At 40.4% G+C, this 20,846-nt stretch overlaps 1 protein-coding gene and 1 pseudogene across 1 annotated transcript; both read right to left on the reverse strand.

Moving 5' to 3' along the window:
* The window catches only part of LOC107729233 (kinesin-like protein KIF28P), a 12,575-nt pseudogene extending 10,086 nt beyond the window's left edge, over window positions 1–2,489 (reverse strand).
* Window positions 2,490–3,025: 536 nt separating this feature from the next.
* LOC107729262 (protein ELYS-like) lies at window positions 3,026–20,765 on the reverse strand. Its single transcript, XM_016539708.1, is given in 36 exon segments — window positions 3,026–3,888; window positions 4,080–4,150; window positions 4,244–4,359; window positions 4,450–6,502; window positions 6,596–6,858; window positions 6,944–7,041; window positions 7,155–7,245; window positions 7,799–8,813; window positions 8,914–9,129; window positions 9,262–9,418; window positions 9,512–9,619; window positions 9,713–9,863; window positions 9,961–10,077; window positions 10,080–10,122; window positions 10,255–10,399; window positions 10,499–10,689; window positions 10,925–11,071; window positions 11,163–11,219; window positions 11,309–11,432; window positions 11,622–11,721; window positions 11,802–11,906; window positions 11,987–12,127; window positions 12,213–12,302; window positions 12,615–12,705; window positions 12,871–12,999; window positions 13,077–13,138; window positions 13,244–13,425; window positions 13,510–13,642; window positions 13,729–13,879; window positions 13,993–14,077; window positions 14,170–14,286; window positions 15,958–16,165; window positions 16,652–16,832; window positions 17,298–17,551; window positions 17,695–17,820; window positions 20,518–20,765. Coding segments are annotated over 35 exon segments (7,512 nt in total). The 5' UTR covers window positions 17,816–17,820; window positions 20,518–20,765; the 3' UTR covers window positions 3,026–3,689.
* Window positions 20,766–20,846: the final 81 nt, after the last annotated feature.

A 20,846-nucleotide genomic window follows, 5' to 3' on the forward strand; every position in this document is an offset into this window, starting at 1 on the left:
ATTTTATATGGTCGGTATTGAAAAGTCAATTTTTAATTTTACACAAAATGCGATATCTGCCGTGTTATTCTGTCACGTTTTCTCCCTATCTTTCCAAACCGCGACAAACGCCAGTATCCCTTCTCCGCAGAATGCGATACATCCGCTCAACCAATCATAGTGCCAATCAACCCATCATTCCACGCATTGTAAACAGTAACTGACAAGCTACGCAATATCACGTTCATAATCGCTGATGAATCACCTTCGATTATGAATGAGATATTGCGTAGCTTGTCAGTTACTGTTTACAATGTCCATCTGAAAGCACGTGATGGAGATTTACTACTAATCACAGAACCGGCTTTACTGACGAGATGCGCATGACAATCGCATTGATGAACCTGTGGTGGTTTCTGCGGTGGGAATCATAATCAGTGGGAATCAGAATCATAAGCTATTAATAAGATTAGTATTGACCAAGTTCAGAGTGTCATATGTGGATCAACTTTGTTGTGAATTTTTAACAGTTTCAATATGAAAAATAACTTTTATATTGATTCAATGGATTTATTGCATTTTGGGAAAAACCCGAAGACTCGAGAGATGAACTAATCAATTCTCTTTCCGGCTCAGACTGCATTGGTAAAGCTTGTGGGGCTGTCACGTGATGAACGAATGACTCAAACCCGAAGACTGGAAACAGGTGAACTACTTGACTAATTCCAGTACAGAACCTATAAGACCTCATGCGCGACTGAACGAATCACTCTCCGAGAGGACTCGTTCTTCCCAAGTCATTAAAGATTCGTTAAAAATGAACGAATCGTTCAAGAACGACCCATCACTAGTGTCCCGTTGCGTTGCATCGCGCCGCATAAACATAAAACCATGTCTGCATTTGTGATCGGAGAAAAATAAGTTACGCCTTCTTTCTTTGTGTGAACATTTGGGTGGTGTTATGCAAATCTTCCCACATCGTGACGTAGACATGTGGGGGCGTGTTTGAACTAGGAGTTTTAGGAGGGCATGGACGAGTCTTAACTTTTATAAAGAATATCTCTTTGGGTTTGAGACTTTAGTCTTTGCAACTTTAGGGATCTTATCTATTCACGAACAGCTTATAACACTCCAAAGAGAAAGGAAAACTTGAAATCACATCATATGACCCCTTAAACAGTTTAATTCAAATGGATGGAAATTTTATATGCAATTCAAATACTTAAATTTAGGCCCAAATATTTGTTTTAATAGGTGAACAGTTTTGACAATGAAAATTCAATGTATCACTTACAAAATCAATTATAATTGCTTTTTGACCAAAAAGTGTTCATTCTAATGAATGTTAAACCTACTATATTTGTCAATAGGATATATCATTAAGGTGTAATTTATCCTTCTAGTTTCAATTGTCTTGAGTATGGTTTGAAAATAATTCTAATCACACCAAGCCAAACCACACAGAAACTGTTTAATACATTAAAGCCAGACTTAAGCCTGCATTGACCCAGCTAATATCAATGCATACAGTTATCATTGCTGTGTAAATGGATTCATGTCACCTCTGAGCACCATTAACCAGTCTTTATAAAGACACCTAAATGCCACTTCAGAAGCGCCTCTGAGCCACCTCTGCAGTGTAATTTTTGCAAAACACTGAGATGTTATGTAAATATAATTGACAAACCTGACACTGCCTGCTGTCTTGCATGCTCCTGATAGACTGAAACAGTCTCTCGCAGAGGGTGGGTATCAGGCCTTTGTTAGGACCATAACCGACCATAGATTAACTCTTCCCAGAGCCAGTCTGACCATATGCCAGTAATGTGGCATTGTAGCCCTGCAGTGCATTATCAAGGATGCCCTGCCCCAAATCCAGAAACACACTCGCCTGATAATGACCACAGGGAACAAAGGGATTGAACCAAATAGAAACTGTTAGTTCAGCTGCTATTAGTTAATCAGACTCCACAAAACCAATGACACCATCACAATAAATATAGCAGCAATTGTAGTCTGATACAAGATTTTAAAAAGCACATTGCTTTTGCAACCTTTGTAAGCATGAACAAAGATGCATACTCTTATGCAAGGTGAGATATCCTCTATATAACCTGATATCTGTTACCTGGTCAGCGTAGCGCCCACCTGTCTCCTCAGGTACAAACAGACCATCTTTGTTCCTACTGAAGCCACTGTGAGACCTATAGTCAAAAGAGAAAATGCGGTTGTTCTGCAGGTTACGAGGGTCTTGAATACTGATATTGTTGGAGGTCATTGAGATAATGCAGCGACTGCCTGCATCCCACTCCCTCTGTATAAGAAAAAGCTTTAAAGTCTCAAAGCTATGGTTCAATCTCATGCTCAACTTGTTGAAGCGGACTTCCAAATAAAGTGCTACAAATGAACCTAAATACATATTCAATCACAAGTCTCAATCACAGATCGTACTAAACTTATTGAAGAGTCTGACCCCGGACTGCCACTTTCACACAGTCCTTGCTGGCCATTTCCATTCCCCTCGCCCTCATGCTCACGTGGATACACTGGACACAGAAAGAGTGACGGAGTGACAGGCTGAAACCTGAGCACTTTTGTTACGCTTACTTTCTACCAAAGACCAGCATGATGAATAATACAGTAGCCTTGGCTTCATTAAAGATCACTTCCACGGTCTCCATGCTGTAATAATGGAGGTAAATGCTAGGATGAAGTGCTCTTTTCTCGTTTAGGTCATTATGGCAGCTTTTTAGATGAACAATTACTTGTCCAAGTATTCAACAGCTGTTTATACAATTGCTGGTTATCAGTAGCAATTGCTAAAGCAAACATACCCGTTACTGCTATTGCACATACTTAAGAGTTACAGTTTTGACTTGGGCTGGTAAATATTGTAGAACACCATTGCGACCATTCCAAGTAGTATTATAAAAGCAATGCACATATATTGCATTTTGGTTACAGTCATTTTACGTTTTTGCAGGAAAACAATTGCGGTAAATTGGTCGAACCAGTACCTCTGTGAAGAACTACAATACATCAAAGATTGTAAACTCGTGTTCTGTATTTGAAAGCAAACAGGCATTACAAATAAGTTTACAATGCTGTTCAAAATAAAACTGATGCATTTGAAGGAAAATAAATGTACATTATTATCTGCAATGAACAAATAATGCCGTGTTCTCCAGCTTAAGACCTCAAGATAGAGGAGACCAAGTGCCAAGCATCAAAGCAAGAAAGTCCATCCATGCAATATGAATGATTTTATTACACTTTCAACCAGTGTAAAGTATCCACCTATATGAATTGTCTCCCAAGTGGTACAACCATAAACCTTATAATCGTTTGATCTGACTTTACATGTTGCAAAATCTTTCCTGTAAACAAAACAAGTAACAAAATAATTCACAAGTATCAAATTGTATTTATAACATACCTAAAAGGCTATTTACATTGGCATCAATTAGTAGAAACACATTTAAAAACTAAACTTTTCTTTTTTGGTGCTCAAGTCCCTCAGTGCTCCTTACAGTAAACAACATAATTTATTCTAAAAAATGATTTATCCCAAATTAGATGTTTATTTATTCCAAACATTATCCACTGATCATTTTAATTAGAAAACAGCAGGTTGCAGAGCTCTTATGAAACAAGGAGAGCAGAAAAGAGAAATCAAATTGGGAAACAAGTCCAAATTAAACAATTCACAATCAAAGCTTCTTCCTCCTCGTTACAGGTTTAGGAAAAATGGCATCCATCATGCGTTTGCGGCGTAGGTTCATCCTCAGGGAAGGGGTTTCCTTTTCTTCTGTTCTCTTTTCGGTTCTGGCGATCGGTTCAGCCGGACTGGCGAGGGGAGAGAGGAAACTGATCTCAACAGGAGGTGGAGGTTCTGGAGCAGCTTTTGTTCTGTTAAAAAGACGACAGAAAATTAGGGTAAGATAATCAGGCAAGGTAATGCACAACCAACACATTATTCAATTGCGAATCTTGTAGTTATAGCTCGTCAACGCAAAAACCTGCTTTAATTACAACCATGCATGTAAGCTACTTCTTATATTACAATATCAATAGAACTACGTGCGACATGGGCAATTCACCTGGTTGTCCTCTTCTTTCTGGGCTTGACAACCTCAGTTTCAACTGCAACATCATCTAGAGGGCCATTGTCCTACAACAAAAGGAAGAATTTATGAAGTTTAAAGTGTGATGGAGCACAAATCAAAACTGCGTTGGTACTCAAACTTTAGAAAGGTCTGCTTACCTCTTTGGATTGAGAATCACCTTCACCTCCTGAGCTATGGGTTTGAGGCACAGAAGATGACAACAAAACCTCTGGAACTTCAACTTCATTTCGCACAACAGTTTCTTTTCTCTGTCCTAAAATGAAAGGATTGCAGATAAAATGGATTGTAGGCATATTAAAGTGTTATAAAATACTGCAAATTGTGGCATTACAATATAGACTACCTCTTGTTCTTTTCAAATCAGCTACAGGAGTAACTGAATCGTCGACAGCCGTAGAGTTTTGTTCTGCTACCTTGCTCGCTCGTGTACGTCTAGCACTTGCAAGTGACTTGCTTGCATGTTCCTGTATTTCATCGGACACCATCAATTTTGATTCTTCAATGTCTGCCATTTGAGTTTCATTCTGTAAAGGAGGTGCTGCAGATCTAGTAGGTCTTCTCTTGGCACGTATAATTTCAGTTACAACAGGAACAGTCTCCTCCCTGGCTTCTTCATCTTTGAGACGCTCTACAAGGGCATCAGCTTGGGGAGCTTCAGTCTCCACTTTCAAAGGAGTCAAATCGGGTCTTTCTTTATCAAGATCCTCGCCTTTATTCCAGTGCCGGCTTCTCGTAAGTCTTCTTGAAACACTCTGAAGTTGTGCATCATCAATAATAAAGGTTGCATTGTTCACTTTTTCTGCAGTGCTGGCTACGGTCTTTCTCCTGCTTCTTGGAGGAGTTCTAAGAGGTTGATTTAGGGTTGTGGCTTCTTCTGCAGGATCTTGTTGGAAACTTTCTAATGCTAGTCCTCTGGTAGACTTGCGTGTAACCCTACTAGGACTACTACATGCTTTGGCAGGCTGTATCGTCTCCTCTGGGACTTCTTGATGAGCTTCTGGAACTTCAACACTTGGTGCTTGGGATTTTCTGGTACGGTGCCTGGCCTGTGTTTCTGAGTCATCACTGGGAACAGGATCAGTGGACAGGGCCTCATCATCATCATCAACCACTGTGCTCCTGGTTCGTCGAGATCCTTTCCTAGGTGTTGCTTTCTGTGGGGTCTTTCGTGCCGGACTTGCAGGCATTGATACTTTCTCAGAAGGCATGTCTTGGTCGTTCTCATTAGAACGCTGTTCTGCATCTGCTTTTCTTGTGCTTCTTCTGGGTGTAACAGGAACCTGATAGTCTTGGAGCTGTTTGCCACTCCTTGTAATGCGTCTTGGTGTTGAAGGTACTTGAGAATCCATTTGTTCCTCTTCAGTAAGATCCTTCTCTCCATCAAGGATAGGTACAGGGAATGTTACTGTTTTCCTAGTTCTCCGTGATGGGCTGTGCTGAACCTCTTTAATGTTCTCCAGAACTTCCTCACTATCTTTTCCAGATCTTTCAACTTTTGTTCTTGCAGGTGACTTGGGTCTTCCTGGTGACTTTGGCCTTCCTGGTGACTTTGGCCTTCCTGGTGACTTAGGCCTTCCTATTTGTTTGGTTGTGGAAAGTTCCTCCACTTCTCCAGCCAATAAGAGTGTAGTGTCTATTTGGTTAGACTCAGTTATATTACCTTTTGCAGCGGTTGACACCTCCGTGTCCAATGTAGCAACTTCATTGACTTTCCATAAAAGTTCTTCTGAAGGCAAGACTTTCTCTGGCAGAGAAGACTCCAACACTTCCCCATGAAGAGGAGTATGTGATTCTTCCTGCATCTCACAAGGACCAGATTCTAGCCCATCACCATTGGAAAGATCTTTTGTTTCTTGAAGAGAAGGTTCTGCTTCTGGAGTGACTATTTGTTCCACCATCTGGAGGACCTCAGCTGGTTGGTCTTCAGTTTTAGGAGCACCCATGACAACAGGTTCAATGTCTGATACCAAGTCTTTTATGTCTTCCAATCTGTTATCTGGAACTTGAACCGTATGCTCCAAGATGACAACCTCAGAGTTAGTTGCGAGCTGATTCTCCACATCCTGAGGTTCTTCTGGTTCATGTAGAGGTAGCAATGCTGCATTGTGGTCCAACTCTGAAGCATCAGGCAGTTCATCTACATCTGGATCAAGCATGAGCGTGAAGCCATCTGACTCTTCTGGCATTGTTCCATCTGGTGCACTGCTGAGGGTCTGTAAAGTTCCTCCATCTACAAGATGTGTATGCTGCTCCTCAGCCAGCTCTACAGGTACCAGGAGAGTGGTGGATGGCCTAAGCTCCGTATAACACATTGCATCTTCCTCATCTAGATCTGCAGGGCCAAGGCCAACCATTACAACTTCACCTTCTTCCTCTAGGATGTCAGTGTCTTGAATCTGCAGAGCAAAAAAAAACAAAAACAATGAGAGAATAAGTCCAATAAGTCACAGTGTTTTAACATCAAAATAAGATTTAAGTAATGCACTTACTTTCAGCTGTGCCTCAGGTGTAACCAGTGACAGCACAGCATTGGTTTGTTCCTGGAGGTACTGCTCATGCGGTGGGAGTTCCTCCATGTAAAAGGCAGGAGCAGGCTGGTGGTTACTGCTGCCATTACCCTTTACTTCATCTATAATCTCAACCTCACTACCTGAGTCCTCCACCTTCTCATCTTCAGACTCTACTTCATCCTCTAACTCCTCTGAAGATTCAGCACTGGAGAGCTCATCAGTGTCATTCAAGCTCACTACAGCTATAGGAAGAATCCTGAGGTTAGTTTTGGATCATTACCATGTTGTTTAACTTTAACTATAATATTAAACCTGAGAGGGACTTACATCTGGACTCTGAGGTAGCAGGTTCTGATGTCTGTGATTTCAGATCTGCAGCATTCTCAGAAGTGGGCTGAACTTCCTTAATGCCACTACCAGGTTCACTATAGGGTGTAGACAGCACCAACAAAAGTAAAAAAAGGTAAAATGACTGGACATGAGAAACATACATAAAGCAGCACCCAGAAAGCATGATGGGCAAGTCATTAACAAGCACCTTTTGAGTGATTCCTCCCTAATACTGGACCGGGTTAAAGTTGGAGACAGATCTGGGCCAAACAAATGCTGTTCCACAAAGGCATCCAAATCTAAAATATAAATCCATTTTAGAAATTAATTTCCTACCAGTGCAATTATCAGTCATAAAACAACAGTTTTAAAGTTTGGGGTCAGAATTTTTTTTTTAATGTTTTTGAAAGTCTCTTATGTTCACAAAGGCTGCAATTATTTGTAAATAAATAAATACAGCAATATTGTGAAATATTATTACAATTGAAATTAACCGTTTTCTGTTTTAATACATTTTAAAATGCAATTTTTCATGTAATGGCAAAGCTGGATTTTCAGCCATCAATATGCTGATGGTGCTCAAGAAACATTTCTTTTTATTATCAATGTTGAAAAAAGTTGTGCTGACTAATATTTTTATAGAAACAGATACATTTTTTCAGGATTCTTGATGAATAGAAAGTTCAAAAGAACAGCATTTATTTAAAATTGAAATTTGTGTAACATATATTTACTGTCACTTCAATTTTGATCAATTTAATGCAATTAAAAGCATTCAAGTAAAACTAAAAACTCTTACTGACCCCAAACTTTTGAAAGGTATTGTATGTCCCAAAAAAAAAAAAAAAGTACCTGAGGTTTCCATAGATTCCTCTTTACATTCTTCATTAATCTCAGGTTCACTAGTCATTTGTTCATGGTTCACCAACTCAACCGCTGGAATCTCAGATACAGAAGCCTCACAAACTAGTTGTTCTGGTACTGCCTCTGATACCTTGGTGACAGCTGGTTCATCAATAGAGTCACAAGCAGCATTTTCTTCCATAGACTTGTTCACAGGCTCTATAGTAGGAGGAAAACTGAAAGCTTCAACAAAAATGGAGGATGTGTTTTGTGAATCTTCAGATTCAGTTGGTTCCTGGATTTCCTGATGTTTAGAAATCTCAGCCAAAGATTCTAAGCTTGGTTCCTGAACTGGAACAACAAGCTCCGGCTCTGTAACTACATCCGGCTTGAGAACCTGAGCTTCTGATGTTTCCTCAAGCTCCTCCTCAGTTACTTCCCTCACACGATCGTTCTCAATATCAACATGCACCTCAAGCTTTCCTCTCCTACTTTGGGCTTCTTGTGCATATGAAGGCGTCTTTCTATGGGACGAGTCTTCCTCTGTATCTCTCTCCTGAGGTATTTTCAGGTCTACCTCAGGCAGCGTAACAGAGGGTAATTCTGCTGTTGTGTTGTCTTTTACAGGAGGCTCACATTCCTCTGAAGTGCCTGGAAGTCTTATGGTCACCTCCCGATCCACACTGCTGTTTGCCTGTGTTGCCATAAGCTCCTCAGGAGCATCATGGAACTCAAGAGTGGTATCAGACTGATTGGATACAAGACTTGCTTCTTGCCCCAGACTAGGTCGTCGCACAAGAGTGGGAAGCACTTGTTTGGACTCAGTTGCAGGGATCTCTTTGACGGAGGATCCACTCTCAGATTCTACATCAGGATTTTCTTTCTCTTCCAGCGAGGGCATGTACGTCCTCTTTAGATCTGCCTCTTCCACTTCAGCATCTGAATGTTCACTCCAGGCTGCAAAACTTGCTTTGGGAGGTGGGGAAGATCTCTTAGGTGTATTAAGCTCCCTGTTAATCGCAATCTGTAAAGAACCACAACCATATTATTAAAGCTAAAAATTATTTTTATTACTTTTCATGGAAACTCATCATTTCATTTTAGATGTAAAAAAGGCATGTTACCCCATTGTTCCAGTGGACAGAGCCCTTGGGAGCTTCCGGAGAATCAGCCTCCTCTATGAAGGTAATACGGCTCCCTTTGGAGCAGAGAGGAGGAGTGACTGATCGGCCTGGGGAGGCAGAAGGGGTGGCCACAGGAGTGGGACGTAGGCTGCTCCTCAGAATAGACTGTGGGGTGAAGGCTGAGAAAACCGGGCCTGACGCCAAAGCTCGAGCTCTCTGAAAACCAAAGAGTTCAAAATTGTGGTGGGCAATTTCCTAAAACACCCGAGGAAGTACATATAGCACATTTAAAGTCACAAATAAGTCTGTGAGCTTTTGTGAAAAGTTTCACAAACCATGCGGTCTCACCTTTACCACTTGCGGAGTATGCAGCAGACTAAGCTCAGGAGCTTTGCTGACACTCTTCGGTCCAGCCCATGAAGTAATGGACCTTGTAGGAGTGCTAGGCAAATTAGAGCTCTCTGGAGAATTCTGGGAAGATGGCTGCACAACCAAATCCAGAAGCCTGGTGACAAAGCCAGTGAGATGTTACTAGTGTCTTTTGAGACGCAAATAAAGGAACTTTCGAAACACTAAGACCAGTCTTTGACTGTTTTACCTGGACATTCTTTTGTTTAGCATGTTTATGGGAGTTCCTACAAAGGCCTCGGGTTTATTTGGAGAGGAAGGATGTAGGCTAGGCACTTGCATTTCGAACTCTTTGGGGCTGCACAGGAAATCCAACAGCAAAAAAAAAAATTTGTTCAAAATTTTAAAGAAAACATTTCACATAAAAGCTGGGAAAAACTACTTATAGTACCTTTTGAAAGAAGATGAATCGGGAGTGGTGTTCTTGCCAACCCATACTTCCTCGATCTTTGAGAAGACATTATTGATAAAGGCTGCTCTGGTCATCACATTTTCAGAGGCTGAACGTTTAGCTACAGTTGACAGAGGCTGAGGTCTTTTAACTAGGAGTGAGAAAAAAAAGCAGCAATTGGCATTTATCCTAACAACTTGTCTGAAATTCTAACACACGGACCAAGTGAGTATGACCATCATCAGTACCTTCTCTGTGAATCGTAGCAGGGTGTTGGTATGGTTTTGCTCGCTCAATGGCTAATTTCCGTTGAACCCGAGGAAGAACCTTCCCATACTGATTGAGAATGGAGTTCCTTGTGTTTGATTCTGGAAACCTCCAGTGCTTTGAAGGAACCTCTCCAAACACTCCTAAACAGGTACATTTGAGGTAAAGGTAAAAAATAAATCAGTGCTAATATACACTATTGTCCAAAGGTTTTTTTGCAAGAACTCTTCTACTCACCAAGGCTGCACTTAAGCGCTACAGAGATTTGCACACACCTGTTCTGCAAGTCCAAGGGGCAGTTTCAGCAGCTCTTTCATCAGTCCCAGCTCCTGACAGGTCTCAAAAAGAAACTTCATCATCTCCTCCATGTTCAGTTTGTTACAATGCTGTCTTAGCAAAGCCCAGGCCTCCACAATACACCTGGTCAGCCCAAAACAACCCAAGGGTAAGAGTCTAGCAACTGCAAATGAGCCCACTTTAAGCTGACATATTAATCACAATGGTACACTACAAACATACCTGTTATGAAGCAGGACAGAGAGGCACAACTTGGCTTGGTTGGTAGTGCACAGGGGAGGCTTCATCACATGCAGGTAGCGCAGGGCGATGCTGTGTTTCTGTTGGCACATCAAAGCCTGCAAGACACGCTCGTGCTGCCAGCTCCACAGAGAGTGACTGGTGGCTGGGTGCAACAGCAGCTCCAGAGAGCTCTGGGGGAGATGAAAACCATTCAATGCAAATTATTCATGAAGTATTAGTTTGTAAGTATCTCTGGCATTCATACAAAATACACTAAAAGTAGTGTTTAAACTGATATAGCTCTCATATCTGCTAGTAGATAATTTAATGTTGTCACCATTCACACCATTTATAAATTAAGCCAAAATCAAAATGTTTTTTAAAAATACTAGTGTAAGCATAAAAACATAGATTTTTTTTTTATACCTCATGATCATGATGATCTAGCAACCACAGGCCTTGTACCAGTTTCACCAGCCCAATGGGAATGGCAAACGCTGTGGGAAAAGACTCCACAGATGCCCCACTTTTATTAGGAAATGAGTACATCACATCCAGAAGCAAATAAATAACCTAAGAGCCTGAGTCAAGGAATAATCTTTACTAACAAACAACACAATATTTATGGCAAGATGTAGTAGAGTAAAGAACACCAAAAGGATACAATAGCATGTTTGGCAGATTCTTCAATGTTTTCCAGGAGGTAAATATCCAGCAAGGCCTGTACCAGGAACAGATCACAAAAAATAAAAGTAAGCGCAGTTGAGGGCAGCAACGTTGTATAAACGGATTTAACAAGTCTTGACTTACATGAAGTGAAGGGGGAGGATACTGTCCTGTTCCACCCTCGTCCCTTTTCCAAATTTCTGTAAGGCGTTCCCCACACTGACTCACCAGGCCATCAATCATGAGGCAATCTGCACACCACTTGTCCCTATTGGAAGAAAAGGTTTTTTTTGTATCTTGTTAAATACGATGTAACTTCTGGAGACATATTATAATTATATAAATGTATATTAATGTATTTTTTTTAGTAATCATGAATAAATAAAATTCATTAAACAATATAAATAATGCTAAGTAAATAAAAGCCCAATGGTCCTTCGGAAATTCAGCCACTTACTTGGCCAGTCTTCGCAGCTCCTGCCTCTGGCTGATGTAATAACTCTTTATAATAGAATGACTGTAAAAGGGCCTTGATATCTGCAGCACATCATCATCCTCTGTTGACAGATGAACAATTTGAGTTCATCATATGCAACACAGATGTTTTTCAAAGAATCTGAGTGAACCAGAACCATACCAGAGCCCTCTGGAAGGAGACCAGTCCGGCAGAACCACAGAACCACCTGAGCGTACTGGGAGATCAAGCTAGACACCATGCATTTATTCATGAGTCCAATCAACCCTGCAAGTAACCAAAAATAAGTCAGTCATTCTAGTGATTTTCAACTTCACATATAACAGCACAGAACAGTGTGATGTCACCTTTCTGTGTGAGCTCCTGAGCCTCATTTAGCAAACAGTGGAAAATGGTGCTGAGGTTTGCCAGCAAGCGCTGACTGTGCTGTAGCAGCTGCAGTGTCTGGGGATCCGTGAAGTTTGCAGAGCTGTCAAAGAGCGGAACACCTGGAGAAAAAGAGAAAAGCACAATCAGAACGCTGTTAAATTTGCAATAAAACCATATTCAGAGAAATGGGTGCAGAAAACTCACATATTTCATCCAGTTCTTCTTTGGTGCGCACAACCTTATTCCAGGCCCACTCCAGTATGTAGCGCAGATTGACGGCTGACCCTGGTTGCTCTTGTGTGCGGAAATTTGGCAGAAAGTTAAATGAAGTACTGGAGTGATGGCTGCTGAAAATTCAGCTTTGCCATCACAGGAATAAATTACATTTCAACAGAAAAGTTATTTTAAGTTGCAATACTAGTTCACAATATTACTGCTTTTATTGTATTTCTGATCCATTAAATGCTGATTTGGTGAGAATAAGAAACTTGAAAAAAAATGTTATAAATGAATAAATCAATGACTTACTACTTTTGAACAGCAGTGTAAATTATTGGTAATTAAAGTTTTTCTAGACTACAAATGCATTACTTCTCCTATTCTCACCTTCAGTGGTCCACTGTTTAATACAGCCAGTGATGAGCCCCAATGAGCTTGTCTCCACAGCAGTGCACAAAATGGCACCAAGCTGCTCTTCCTAAACACAAATTACAAAGTAATCAATGAAAAAATGTGAATCACTGGTATAAATACTCTGATACCAGTAGTTCTACACGTGAGTGAGATCTATTAAGCTAATAAGCAAACAAATAAAACTAATGTACATTTACTCCTGTATAATGTTAAATAAAGGGTGTGATACCTGTGAGAGGCTGGAGGGCTGGACATTAGCCAGACGAGAGGATAGGAGGCCAGACATGAGACAGCGTGAGTATCCATTAGAAATGCTGTCACCTAAACTTGGTGCCACCTTCTTCAAGTAGCTCAGGGTCTGAGAGTAGAGAAAGAGTTTAACGGACCAAAAATAATAAAGACTCAGCATAGTATACAAAAGGGCCAAAATCTAACCTCTTTCTGATAGCCAGAGCAAGTAAAGTGCACAATTCCAGCATTAAGCAAACAACTTCCATCTAGAATAGAAAAGGAATACAGAGGTTATGACACATTAAATGGGGTTACATAACAGCCATTACACATGCAATTAACGATCATATCAAAAAATGAACATGTCTTGCCAAAGTTGTAGGTTGTGGGATTGAAGAACTGTTCCGGTGGAGGACAGGTGTAGGGCAGACCCCTACTTAGACTGCGCTCATGAATCAGGATGTCCAACAGTGTACAGGGAGCTGTCATTTCGATCACACAGTCAAGAGACCACACTGCCAGATACGGACAGTTTCGTAAGGATTCACCCGTTCTGAATGGGAAAGAGAAAGTCTATTTACATGTCCCTCACCACACATCTGACTGTATTTTTAACCTTTACTAGAAGTATACCCACCTTAATGAATCTGGCATCTGAGCATGGTACCATCGGTTAATGTCAAAAACACCTATGAAGGTCAATGGCTGGCCTTGTCCATACGATTTAACTTGCCAGCTGAAAACTGACACACTTGTATCAGGAGACGTCACTAAAAAACAGAAAAACGAATGTTATAGAAAACATGCAATGTCAATCAATCACTCTGCAAAGCATGATTTGGATATATAAAGACACCTTCATTCATGCTGTCGTCACGATCAGGGTGGTGGCGAAACTTCTCTATGGTCTGACAGCTGATCAGACGGGTATTGATGGCCTGAGCTCTTAGAGGAAATGCTATACCGTTCAAGTCTTGACTGTAACGTTCCTCACAATACTCCAGACCCTGAGAGTCAAGCATCACACACTGAATGAATATTTTGCAGGAACATTGCATGGATACAAAAACTGTAACATTCAAATAGATTTGAGAATGGAGAATCCTGAATAACTCTGTACCTCATAAATAATTTTCCCTGAAGCCAAGCACTTTCTCTCCCCAAAAGCCAGTTGTAATAAATGGAGGCTGACTACATCCCCCTCACTGCAAAGACAAAAACACACCAGAATAAATCAGAACCAAACCCAGACATAGTCAGATTATTTCGATAGCAGCACATGAAACAGCAAACTTACTGATCCTGTGCAGACTGCACTGCCCACAGATAGCAGCAGTTCCGTGGGTCATTCTCTGGCTCCTGGAAGGTAAATGCATAGACAGGCACTCTGCCACCCTCTAGCTGTGAGTGATATCTGAAGAGCAAGAGGACATGTTCAGAAACAAATTCATTGGTGCATCAATACATTATAGCCGCAACAAAACAGAAGTAGTGACAGATCTTTTCTTCCATAATGTGACATGCATCTTGAGTAAAACAGATTACTGAAAAGGAAAAATGTAGGGTGGGGACTACTGATTGGATGGAGGCAGATCTGAATTTGAGCTTGCAGTGGTTTCTAAGAAAGTGTCAAGGTTTAAGCAGACTAAATGATTGGAAAAGTCTGGTATGTATAGGGTTGGGTACCGAAACCCGGTGCCAATATGGTATGTACTAGAACTAGGGATGCTCCGATCAGGATTTTTGCAGCCGATACTGAGTACCGATTTCTTGTCATGGTGATCGGCCGATACCGATGCCAATTCTGATGCTTCAAACTTTATACAGACTGTTTCATCGGGCGCACGCACCTGGCCCGAAATTAACTTCCGGTCTGTGTTTGTTTATCAGTCTGGCTATGGCGCCGGCTACAAACGCAGTTAAAGTTAAGGTGATGAGTAGACTGAAGTTGGGGTCAGGTGTTTGTGCTGTGGGATGTGTTTCCCATACATTTATTTATTTGTGGCACTCGCCACAATATCAAAACTGACAGATTTTCCAAAAGGCTTCACATGAGCACGTACTGCAGGTTTAAAAATCAAAACGAGGTGCGGGTGTTTTTATATCACTGTATTTCTGAAGGAAGACTAACTTTAGAACATTTTCGATGTCATTTTCATTTTGCTGCGGATAATCCGCGGTTCGGGTAATAAAAAAATGAATTCTGATTATTTGCGGGTGAGTCGCGGGTGGATAAAATAAATCATAAATGATGCAAATATTAACTACATTTAAAAAAAAATAATAATTTCAGGATAATAAAAATCTTAATTATTTCAAGAGGTCTTACAGCTGGGGACGGAAAGACAAGAGTCGCGATACGGCTGGATTAAACTTCAAAACTCAATGATGTCATTGAATAAATATGACCACTGCACGTTTCAAGTCAAAACGGATGTCTTTATTTGAATGTATCTGAAGTAGGGCTGTGCGATATTGAAGAAAAATGCGATATGCGATACCTTGTTAAAAATGTTATTTGAATGTATCTGAAGGGAACCGACTGTCCTCAGAAACGTGTCGTTGGCATTTTAATTTCATTTTACCTATAATTCCTGCTTTGTGAACAGCCGTTAATGGGGAAACCGCAATATTTCAGTGCTCCTAAAGTGCCACCTCGTGGCAGAGAATGAATTGGCATTTCCAATAAGCCTTTCTTTGTGATTATGGTCAGATCAATGCAAATATCAACTCACCCGAAGGGCTACCAGGGATTTTGTGAGCCCTGTTAAAGTACCGGTTCAGGCACTGGTACTGTTTCAAAAATATCGATTTAGCACCGGTATCGTAAAAAACCCAATCGATACCCAACCCTAGGTATGTATCAACAGAGAAAAGTCTGTCATTTTTACTGGAAGATGAAATGGCGTTATGAAATTGATTAAGAATTACAAGGTCAAAAAAAAAAAAAATTTGAATAGTTCACAATATAATCAACAACATGCATTTAGAAAACAGACAGGGTGAGTTTTCATTTCATGTCAAATTTAACATACAATTACATTAAAATGGGCAAAAAAAAGCTTGTTTTAAGTCTTTCACTCACTCTTTTTTGAGGGTCTTCATGTTCCAGAGCTGCAGATTGCCATCTGAAAAGCCCACAGCAAGCTGGTTGGTGCGCTGGATGTACTGCAGGGCTGTCGCTCCAGTACCCGTGGGGCTGCTGAGCTGAAGACACAGGTGTCTGTCCTGCTGCGTCACACCCTCCCGTAAACGTGGGATCTCAGACGGAGACTTATTGACCACCTCTAGATCTGTGGCCAAAAGAAATGAAAATGGTTTGAGACTATGGAAATGTTTATTACTGTTCACATGAAATCTTTTGCTAAAAAAAAACAATAGTCCCACCTGAAGCCTCCAGTTCGCTCTGACTACAGGACAGGTCATCTAAACAGAGATCAACCAGCAGTACATGACCGACGTCTGTGACCACAGCAGCCACACCGAAGAACCAGCGCAAACTCTGGTGCAGATGCTGCGTGTTAGCGCTGGCCCCTCCGTAACTAACAAGGGGGTCAATGGCTGTGATCTGCAGAAAAAGCAGTTGTTCTTTTCAATCACATGATCATTCATAGTAGTGTCATTATAAAACAACAGATGTGGAATAATTACAAGATTACAGCCAGGATGCATTTTGAGAAATCAATTACATAATCAAATTACATAATAAACCTGTTTACGCTCAGGTTTATTGTAGTTAGCTAAAACCATAAAAAAAATCCTTATTACAATAGTCCCACCTGAAGCCTCCAGTTCGCTCTGACTACAGGACAGGTCATCTAAACAGAGATCAACCAGCAGTACATGACCGACGTCTGTGACCACAGCAGCCACACCGAAGAACCAGCGCAAACTCTGGTGCAGATGCTGCGTGTTAGCGCTGGCCCCTCCGTAACTAACAAGGGGGTCAATGGCTGTGATCTGCAGAAAAAGCAGTTGTTCTTTTCAATCACATGATCATTCATAGTAGTGTCATTATAAAACAACAGATGTGGAATAATTACAAGATTACAGCCAGGATGCATTTTGAGAAATCAATTACATAATCAAATTACATAATAAACCTGTTTACGCTCAGGTTTATTGTAGTTAGCTAAAACCATAAAAAAAATCCTTATTTGAAATAAAATTGAAGTGTTAACTGAAATAAATATGAAAACACAAACTTAATTTTAGCAACATTTCTCATTTTAATTTAGTTTAACTTAAACTACAAAAATAACTAAAACTAAATAAATAATTAAAAAATAAACAAGAACAAAAAAGATCTATAAACTGAAAATGAAAACAGAAAATATAACAATATATATTTGAAATATCAATACACACTATAATTTTATCTCAATTATACTAAAAAAAACAAACAAAAAAAAACAATGCGCTCACTCTGCCTGGGATGACCACAGCCTTGACAACACGTGAGATACCAAGATCATACAGACACAACATGCTGCTCTCGGCTTCCTCCAGACCGATGAGCAGCCCTGTTCGCTTCAGCCAACAGAAGTCCCGCACGGCCAGCACTGTGGGCGGGTGCTCGGACACCCCGCTGAAGCGGTAGGCAGAGACACGCTCTCCAGTAACAGTATGGACCACTTCCAATTGAGGCCCGCAGGCAAGCCAGGCCAGTCCATTTTTCCCTGCACCCAATAAATAAGAGATGTCAGTGAAACACAAGAGGAGAACTGAAGATCTAATAGTAACCTAGGCAACATACATGAAACATCTAAAACATGACATTGGTGATGATCAGGACATGCCATCAGTGAAAAACAAGACTCACCAACAGTAAATCTCCCATGCAGCACAGAGTCCAGCGTAACTTCATCCTCCCCTAGAGCGTCTATCGTCACCTCTGGGAAGCGCAGCAAGCTGCTGGTGACTTGGGCTGCCAGGTCACGCATGCTTACTGAAGAGAAAACACATGGTAAAAATCAATCTGCCTGCCCTGAAACATAAAGCAAACAATATAATCTAAAAAACTGAACACAAACAGAATGTTTCGAACTAGTACAAAAATCATGCTGAAATATCACTGATAACATTATGGACAAAGAAGAACTTCATACACAACAGCAGTTGTCAGCACTTTTGTGCCTCCAATGGAGCAGTTGGCACATACATATCCACCACACTTGTGTTTCCTCCAAACATACAATAAAACAGTGATTATCAATTTCAACTGGTGGGTCTGTTCAGATGAGCGTATGGACAGTCAGCCATGGAAATAAACTACTATAATGTGAAAATAAAGAACAACTGTTAATTTAATTGTGAAAATGAAAAAGTGAAAAGTGAAAGTGACGTGACATGCGGCCAAGTATGGTGACCCATACTCGGAATTAGTGCTCTGCATTTATCCCATCCAAAGTGCACACACACATCAGTGAACACACACACACCGTGAACACACACCCGGAGCAGTGGGCAGCCATTTTTTGCTGCGGCGCCCGGGAAGCAGTTGGGGGTGCCGCAGTGCCTTGCTCTGAGGGGTTCGGTGCCTTGCTCAAAGGCGCCTCAGTCGTGGTATTGAAGGTGGGAGAGAGCGCTGTACATTCACTCCCCCCACCTACAAACCCTGCCGGTACGAGACTCGAACCCACAACCTTTGGGTACGAGTCCGACTCTCTAACCATTAGGCCACGACTTCCCCTAGTGAGTGATTAGGTGCATAGTTAGGATACATTAAAAGGCTGTACACCCAATCATGCCTTATTCCCAACATGTTGATATTATTATTAATCTGGTAGTGCTACTATTTTTAATAAAACCTATTAAAAACTGTTGTCTGTAATTGACAAAGCTGAAATAAAAATACATCTATAATAAACTAAGGATATTAGAAAATTAATAAAACAGAAATAAAAAGCTATATAGAAATATTTTTTAAAATAATGAATAAAAACGACAAGCACATAATACTAAAATAACACTGTTTGGTAAAAATCCAATACACCAACATGGATAGTTCGCATGACTTCATTCTCAAAAATCACTCACCACAATTATAAAAAAGGTAAAAGAAAATACATACATTAAACACAGGACAGACGCTTAAAGATAAACATGGTACTTTGTACTGTACCAACCAAAATTAATTTTGTGCAGTGAACTATTCAAAATATTAAAAACTTATACTTGTAAATCCTTTTGCAGTTTATGGTAATATTTGGACATTTTAATGTCTGGCTTTTTTAATAAGCAATGCTTCTTATGTTTTCTGTTTCTTATAGATCATTTCCATATTTTATGCAGTTAAAAAATAAAATCAGTCTATAATATTCTAATTGAACTGGCGTTAATGAATTTCTATAAAATGCATATTTATTCATAACAAAAATAAAAATCTCAAAACCCTTTAAAAAACATTCACAAAAAATAATTTAGTTTTGATTATCCTAGTATAGTCTACCAAGATGTTTACATATATTTTATGTTTACCAGCTTTAAGATGTGGTACAGGCATGATAACACTATCTTGTAAAAACACATACTGTGGCTCTCATAAGTTAAACTTTAAGTCTGAATTACATGATTACGTCTAGACTAGAGAAAGATTTCCCACAAGGACAACTACTTTACTCTAGTGAAACGACAACATGCATGACATTTCAAACCATCTAAACATAATTCGCTGACGGTAGTAAGATATTATAAAAAGCTATAATGTTTTAACGAAAGTAATTAAGTTTGCCGGAGTCCCTGGATCGGCTGACAGTCGGGATCTGTAAAATTACAAAACCCTTGGTTCATGCAATAGTGCCTCCTGGAAAAGCATGGTCATCTAATGCAAACAGCCTATAGGACTCACCCATGTGCCCGCGCAGACTACAGTCCCACCCATGCGTGAGACTCACATGGAGAAATCTGATTTGAAATCAGAGCTCACAGCTCAGTTTTATTCATAATACTTACTAGGCGAAGTACACAAACACAGTACAAACATGCGTCTGCGGTCATATTTGTTTCTAAATATCACTTTATATATGATCAATCTGACGTTATGCAGCGTCATTACATGCACGCACTGTCACTTAAAATCTTCGTAGACGAGCCATAATATCCATTCAAATACATTCAAATTATCACTGACAAATACCGCTTCTTTTCCAAGCAAAACAAAAGCGTCCATTCTCTTGCATAGTTTACATAAAACACTACTGTATGGTCTGTATTATTATAACAACCTTTCCTGGAAACTGTTTTCAACCACAGCACGTCAGTAGCACCGCTAGCGTGAACTGTTACTGTTACCAACAGAGCATATAAAAACAAACAAGAGACTCAAAATACATCGACGACAGGCCAACAAAAAGTTTAAAAAGCTTAGTGCGATGTGTAATAAAACAGAGCGGGTAAAAAATCTCGTACAGAGCCGTGTTGTTGCGTGAGGTGAGCCCACGCAGGCGATTACCATGAGCCCTTCAGATTAGCCGCACAAGCTAACGGTCACAGCACGAGACTAACTCACAATAGCTTTTAATAGTAAACAATCCACATAAATGAGTGCTAAATGGTCTTGAGCTGTAGAAACACATAAATTGCTCTAGAATATCCTAATGTGACACATATAGCTAAAAAATTACCACAGACAACAGCGTTGTACCTGCACGCTGATGATGACGGCCCTCAAGAAAACTGGATATACGTTAATTCAAACACGACTTTGGTGGCAACTCTTTTCCGGACATAATCCGGACTCGGTTCGCATGGATAAACTCTCGTAGTCTAGTAATGCTGAACTGAACAGTCGCAAAGAGAAAACGTGAATTCCCGTGAGTTCAGTGTAAATCGTTATAACTGCCGACTACTGCTGCTTGAACGCAGGCGCCATTTCCATAGCGCTGCAGAACGACTACTGCGCATTCATCTGCTCCAGCCAAATCCCGCGCCACAACGAGTATCGCGAGATTTCAAGCAGCTGCCCTTGACCAG

This window comes from Sinocyclocheilus rhinocerous, unplaced genomic scaffold (genome assembly GCF_001515625.1).
Source record: "Sinocyclocheilus rhinocerous isolate Xijiao unplaced genomic scaffold, SAMN03320098_v1.1 scaffold1268, whole genome shotgun sequence".
In the NCBI taxonomy this organism is placed as follows: Eukaryota; Metazoa; Chordata; class Actinopteri; order Cypriniformes; family Cyprinidae; genus Sinocyclocheilus; species Sinocyclocheilus rhinocerous.